A 7,359-nucleotide genomic window follows, 5' to 3' on the forward strand; every position below is an offset into this window, starting at 1 on the left:
CAAACAAAAAAAAAAAAAAAAAAACACATCTTAGTAAAACCAATACCTTCTCAGCTTCACATCAAAGCTAAAATAAGTATGCTTTTTAATACCAAAAAAATTTTTATATATATTTTTAATTTTAATTAATATTAGTTACAACTAATCAATTCTTATTATAAAATAAAAGTAAATAAATAAAATTATGATCAGTAGATTGGATAAATTGCTTTCTTGATAAGGATCTAGATAACAGTGTAAATATTATTTATGGACATATAATATATTTTTTATTTTATTTTATTTTTATTAAATACACGGAATAAACATTTTGAACATGTATACACATTATACATATAAGTTATACATTAATTGTACAAATATGATAAATAATAAATTAACAGCTATTCAGTTAATTATAGGCAAAGAAGAAATGAAGGGTCAATGTTGGCATTTGACATCATACGTGTAATAGGCTCATTTTTAAGGTAATTAGTAGGAGTGAAAGGAACATAAAAAGGAGCAATAGATCGAGAATGACATTGAGGAACTCTAAAACAGATTAAGGAAAGCAAATAGGGAGAGTCAATATTACCTTGTAATAAACTATTTAGGAACTTAATACCCAAGATCCGTCTATGCTCAGCCAGCAAAATCAGCCCTAGTTAAGAAGCAACTGGTCCATAGTTGTGGGGTTCACAAGGGATATTCAATCTATAACTAGCATATCTCATAAATTTACATTGAACCCTTTCTAGTCCAAGAGAGTCATTGAGGTCATTCGGATCCCAAATTATTACACCATACTCAACAATAGGGCGAATCTGTGCACAATAAAGTATTTTGTATGATAGACCTAACCGAAAATCACTACATAATCTCAACAAAAACCCCAGAGTTTTAAAGGCCTTACAACAAATATGCTCAATGTGGAGTCTAGGATCAAGATCATTACTAAGAATAAATCCTAGATCAGATACAAAGTCATTAGAACATAAAATCTCAGTAGATCCGAGATGATAGACATATTTGATAGGTGACTGAATCCTGGCAAAAGTCATGGTCTTACATTTAGATGCATTAAGGGATAGCCCTAGTAAATTAAACCACTCCGTGAACTGATCAAAATTACTCTGTAATAAAATACAGTCATCCAAGGAGGATATACGAGAGTAGAGCTTAATATCATCTGCAAAACATAAAATCTAGCTATTGGAAAGTACACTTGATACACTGTTAATGAATAGAGAGAACAGAAGCGGAGATAAATGACATCCTTGAGGAACAACGGACGTAGCAAGATAGACATTAGATTTTACTACAAGCAATTTGACCCATTGGTAACGGCAAGAGAGGTAAGACGAAAACCAGGATAGGAGAGGTTCACCGATTCCGGATAAGTTAAGGTCCTGGATTAGAGCATTGTGATTAACGGAATCAAATGCCTTGTTGAAATCTGTGTAAATAGTATCTACCTGTCTTTTCAAATTAAAAGATTGGTATAAATAGTTGTTAAAGATTAAATTACAGGTAATGGTGGAACGACCAGGGCAAAAGTCATGCTGTTCCTCCATAAGAATTTTATTGATCGAAGGTTGGATACAATGCAAGATCAACAATTCAAAAATTTTGGAAATGTGTGACTGGATTGAAATCGGATGATAGTTGGAAACATTGGACAGTTCACCGCACTTGTATACGGGGGTAACTGAGCTCAATTTTAATATAGAAGGAAAGATTCCTTTTTCAAGTGAACCCTTAAAAAGAGTCCAGAGGGGGAAAGCTATAATATTTTTTAATTGATATAAAATAATAACTTGTAGATCCGTCCAGCATAAGCGCAACTAAAACCAAAATTGTGAGAGTACTAAGTTATGCTCAAAAAAAAAGTCTTATATATATATGTCAATATGTTAAAATATGTCTTATATATATTATATATAAGACTGTGAAAACTTTTACTTCTGTCAAATTAAAAACTCAAACAAAGTATCCAATCTGGTTCAGTAAAAAATTAAAATCAAGTTAAAATTTAAAAAAATTAACAAATTATTTTTACAAAAAATTTAGTTCATTAATTAAATATAAAGAACACCGCTTCTATGTAATTAATATTAGAAACTAAGATACTTTGAACATTCATGTCATATTAATAATGTTCAATATAATAAAATTAAACCCCAAAATACTTATAAATAAAATATTATTCAGCGTGTATTGTAATAGTTATAATATATAGCCTTATTATTTCTCCATTTACCGTTAATCCTACTTATTTAGTTGATATGAGATATTTTTATCGAACTATGGTTTTTAATTCAAACAATTCTTGGTTTAGATAATTTACCTGCTTTACTTTTAAAAAACCCAACACAGTGGGGACGTGGCCTAGTGGGGTCAAGTATTAAAGTCACTATCATAAGAAACGCTTTGATGCTAATCTGTTTTTCAATTTTTAAGGGCAATATCTTTCACTAGATACAATTTGTGATCTTTTGATGTATTGTTGAAAGAAATCAGTTTCGTGAAAGCTGAGAAAAAGTGGTAATAAACAAAAAAAATTATGTAAATGATAAGGTACAAGACTAAGTACATGTGATAATCAGTGCTCTGTAATATTTTTCCTAAACAACCTATATTAAGGTGTTTCTTGGTGTCATGGTTTCATAGGTGGAAGCAACATACCTATGTTTTGTTTATATTAGGTTTATTTCATTTTATACATTTTTTCCTTGTTTATGTACTGTTTTCAGGTATTATTATATTAATGTTGTAGTTAAAATATTATTTCGTAAATAAATAAATAAATATTTCAAAGATATTTTGGGAAGTGTAGTTTTAATTTAAAATATTACTCAAACGAGTATTAAATAAATGTAAAAAATTCTTCTTAAAGGTGTAAAAGCTGATCAACAAGTATTAAAAACTGTACTTGGAAATTATTTACCTGATGTATGTGAACTTTTACAATTACATGACATTGAGTTAAGTTTGATAACAGTTAATTGGTTTTTAACTTTATTTTCAAATGTGGTGAATTTTAAAGTTTTATTAAGAATTTGGGATTTATTGTTTTATGAAGGATCCATCATACTGTTTCAAATTACGATTGGTCTTCTTAAATCTAAAGGTAAAATTACACTTAACTTACAATATTGAAAAATATGTATTTATTTCTAAAATAATGTTAAATATTAATTTGTATTTTTGTTTTTTTCAATTCTAGAAACTATTTTGAAAACTCTTGATAACTCAGCAGATATTTTCAATGCACTATCTAATATTCCTGGTAATATTAATAGTGTAAAAGATCTTTTTTATGTAAGTATATTATACAAATGATTAAATTTATTTGGAAATATCCAGTACATATAAAAATTGAACATCTACACTATATTTTATTTCTATAGATTCTATAGAAATAAAACGTATTTTTATGTTTTTAAGCATACTATTTATATATGAATATTTTATCTTAGATTTCTTTTGAACTATGTCCAGAAATGACTAATGAAAGTATTGAAACTTATCGAAGGAGGTATTTAGGATATTTAATGGCTGATGGAGGTGCATTAATACCAACTGTTGAGTCATCAGTGAACTTGACTAAACATCTCAATAGGTATAATTGTATTCTAATATAATTCTACTTCTATTTGAGAGCTAAAAATTCAATTGTATAATATTATTTTCAATTAAATTTTTTCGAAAAGAAGACAAGCTCAAAAGTCAAAATCATTAATGCAATCACTGTTATTTGGATATGATACTATTGAAGATACTAATAAATGTACTGTCAAATGTAAAAATATTCGTCAAACTGGTATGATTGAATAATTTCAAAGTATTATTTTTAAATGGCTTTTAATTTTAAATACAATATTTAATAATTTGATTGTTTCCAACAGAAAAAAACATGTGCATATATCATCATAGATTTGTTTAACCCAATCCTACCCTAGAATATTCTTGGAGTAGATTTAAATGGGGGAAGCCACTCCATTTTATATCGACATATTAGTGTATTTACATAGTTTGCTTAGATAAAAAGTTGTGGTATTATGTTTTACTCTTTATTAACCACATCCCATAAATATAAGCTGGATATAAAAGTCATAAATTAAAATCCTTAATTTATTTATATTTGCTAATTTTTGCGATTATTCTAAGCAAAAAACTGAATTGTAGTCATAAACAAAAATTTTAGAAACCCCAAAATTTAAACTAAATGCCTAACATATAGCTTTCTTTAATATTTGAATTTTTTTTCATTAAAGTTTTAATTTAAAACTTTTTGTGTAATAACAATACAAAAATAATACACAAGATATTAAAAAATTGTTTAACCTTAATAATTAAGGTTAAACATTTTTTTAATATTTTGACTTTTGTGGTGCATAATTAATCTCCTTATTGAATTTAGGGGAAAAATAACTTTTTTTCATGTATTAGGGAAAAAGCCACTGCTTAAAGACAAATTAACTAGGTAAAAAATTGGATATGATTTTTAAGATAAATGCTGGCAGTTGGTCAGGACCGTGTATTGGGTCAATAACAAGTTGACTTAGACAGTCAAATATGTCAGCAAGACTTATGTCATAGTGGGACATATTTATTAAATCATCTATAAAATTTAAATTATTATTAATATTTTTATTTACATTATAAGGTGCTGACAAATAATTGCTTTACAAGAAATATACTACTTTGGGGTCATCTGAGTGAACATCATTATAATATATAACAGATGGAAGATTATTATTTTTCATAAATTATTAATATACTTTCAATAATATTTTGGATTGTCAATCAGTGTTTTTGTGTTTGACTTAAGTATTCATTTTTAGGGTATTTTTTCAATTTTCATCAGAGTTCAAACATATAGATATTTATCATTATTACCAGTTATTTTATACCTATTATGGGCTTCTCTTTTTTTACGAAAAATTTTTATTAATTCAGCATTAAACCATTAAGGAAAATTATAATATTATTATTAGAAAATAGAACGAAATTTTGAAACCAATGCTGAATAATTAATATTTTTTGTTTTCTCTTATTATGAATTTAAAAATAATATTTTTAAATAAAATTTATTACATTTAATGTAATGTAAATTTTAATAAAAAAAAAAATTAATTAACGAATGCACTAATCTGCAATTATTGAAATTCAGAATACTTGACCATGTCAAACTTTCAACAAAATCAAAAAATTAATGACAAAAATCCCACTAATGAGCAACAGTTCATAAAAAACATTATTTATGCACTTTTAGATAAGAAACAATTGTATAAAATTTATAAAATGAAATCAAATCGACTTCTATCAATTATAAAATCCGCTATAATTAATTACTTCGAAAATCATGACTTAGTAAAATTTCATAAAATAATGGTGAATTTCTGACTGATATACAACAACGTATCCAGCACACTTTTCTATCTATAAAGCTGATAATAAACTTGTTAACCCTTTAGCAGGCGCGTGCCTATTTTTAACACGCTTATATTAGTTTCACCTGTATGTATGTATGTATGTATGTTTGTAACTCTCCAAACGCTACGCGTTATCGCATATTCCTTCGTCTAGACTAGACTGTCATAACGCATTCACCCCACCCTACGCCTCGCTCATAACACGCCGGCAATATTATTCCTGTATAAATTTATTTTTAACACGCTTATATTAGTTTCACGTGTATGTTTGTTGTTTGTTGTTTGTTGTTTGTTTGTCGTTTGTAAGTTTGTAACTCCACGCGGCACGTGTTATTATGTCGCGTATCCCGTCGTGTATGACCTTGAGACTATACTGTTGTAATGCATTCGCCCCACCCCGCTCACCACTCGTAGACAACAATATTTTCTAACCCGTAGACGCGCGCGTGTCATCAATTATGTATATATATAACAAATTTTTATTGTAATTGACACGGCCCGCGTCGTTTCATTATACACAATGCCCCACGACTCGTGCCACCTTTATCAGCCGTCGCCCTATTATGAGTATTTGACTGACCAACACCTCGCGTTATACGCCGCTGTGCAAAGTCCAGCAAGCGCCGCACGCCATACGACATTCCGCCGCAAATGATACCGTAGTCTTCTTCCCGTTGTCAAATTGACAACGTCTACAATTCGATCCGCACTCGCGCACCGTCGCTATCAACGCTGCTAACCTGTTGACGTCCGAGGAACACGCCGGATAACGCATCGTCGACGCCAGCGAAAGTGCCGGATATTATGCGAAGATTATATATTCTTACCATCGCCGCTAATATTTATATATATATACATATATATATTAATATTTATATATACGTATATGTTAATATTCATTTATATATTCCTACAGCCGACGCTGCTGCCGCCGTATGTACCTCGTGTATATCGTTCCCCCCGCCACGCCCGCCCACAAAACACGGCTATACCTCGTGCATGATACGTTTACGTACTTAAGTAGCTTTACATATATATATATATTTTAATTACTATTAAAACTTATATATTAATACGCTATATTCTCATTAAGAGATATATAGTGTATTCATTCCGATTACGGGGGATGATTGCCGTATTGTCATTTTTCGTCACTACCTTCACGTTGCGCGCTTGCTGCTTTCCTTGGATGTGGTAGCCGTTTCTCAAACTCCCACTCTGGAATCGAACCCTGATTCCCCTTTACCCGTTACAACCATGATATTGATAGTAACTACTATCAAAACATGTAACTAAAAAGTGAAAAATAAATATAGTTTAAGAAAACTNGTTTAAAAAACTAAAAAAACACGCTTTTAAAGTACATCGAACTAAAAAGTTAAAAATAATTTTTAAAATAATTATGAACAAAAAATACTAGTATTATTGTGATAAAAGCGTGGGTGCTTTGTGCCATATTTTTCGTATATTGAGCGCCCGACGCTTCGTACATTATTGTTGTAGTATTTTTTGTTCATAATTATTTTAAAAATTATTTTTAACTTTTTAGTTCGATGTACTTTAAAAGCGTGTTTTNACGATGGCACACTATTCCTATAAAAATTTATTTTTAGTTATCGTACCCGTACACGCTTGCTTGTCATCAATATTATATATATATAAACAAATTTTTATTTTGACTGACCATTATCATCCGCGTGCATACGGCTTACGTATATATTCCTACCGCCGTTTATACCTCAGGTTTAACGTTAGTCTGACCTGCCCGCCCGCAAAATACGGTTATACCTAGTGCATGATACGTTTACGTACTTAAGTCGCTTTACTTGTATATATACAGGGTGTTCAGTAAGTCAGGAAACGGGTTTCTATTGTTCTCATTGTTACAAACAATGAGAACAATAGAAACCCGTTTCCTGACTTACTGAACACCCTGTATATA

At 29.5% G+C, this 7,359-nt stretch overlaps 1 protein-coding gene across 4 annotated transcripts in view; it reads left to right on the forward strand.

Moving 5' to 3' along the window:
* Nucleotides 1-7,359, forward strand: part of LOC126908326 (small G protein signaling modulator 3 homolog) — a 66,119-nt gene that overhangs the window by 5,872 nt on the left and 52,888 nt on the right. For 3 of the 4 annotated variants that reach the window (XM_050690267.1, XM_050690266.1, XM_050690263.1), the window contains exons 7-10: nucleotides 2,876-3,109; nucleotides 3,206-3,300; nucleotides 3,459-3,601; nucleotides 3,693-3,802. In XM_050690267.1, the coding sequence (XP_050546224.1) occupies nucleotides 2,876-3,109; nucleotides 3,206-3,300; nucleotides 3,459-3,601; nucleotides 3,693-3,802 (582 nt within the window). The remainder of the gene's footprint in view (nucleotides 1-2,875; nucleotides 3,110-3,205; nucleotides 3,301-3,458; nucleotides 3,602-3,692; nucleotides 3,803-7,359) is intronic. The other variant, XM_050690264.1, reaches the window with a different exon arrangement.

Source organism: Daktulosphaira vitifoliae, unplaced genomic scaffold, assembly GCF_025091365.1.
Source record: "Daktulosphaira vitifoliae isolate Bord-2020 unplaced genomic scaffold, ASM2509136v1 Scaffold_5, whole genome shotgun sequence".
NCBI classification, from domain to species: domain Eukaryota; kingdom Metazoa; phylum Arthropoda; class Insecta; order Hemiptera; family Phylloxeridae; genus Daktulosphaira; species Daktulosphaira vitifoliae.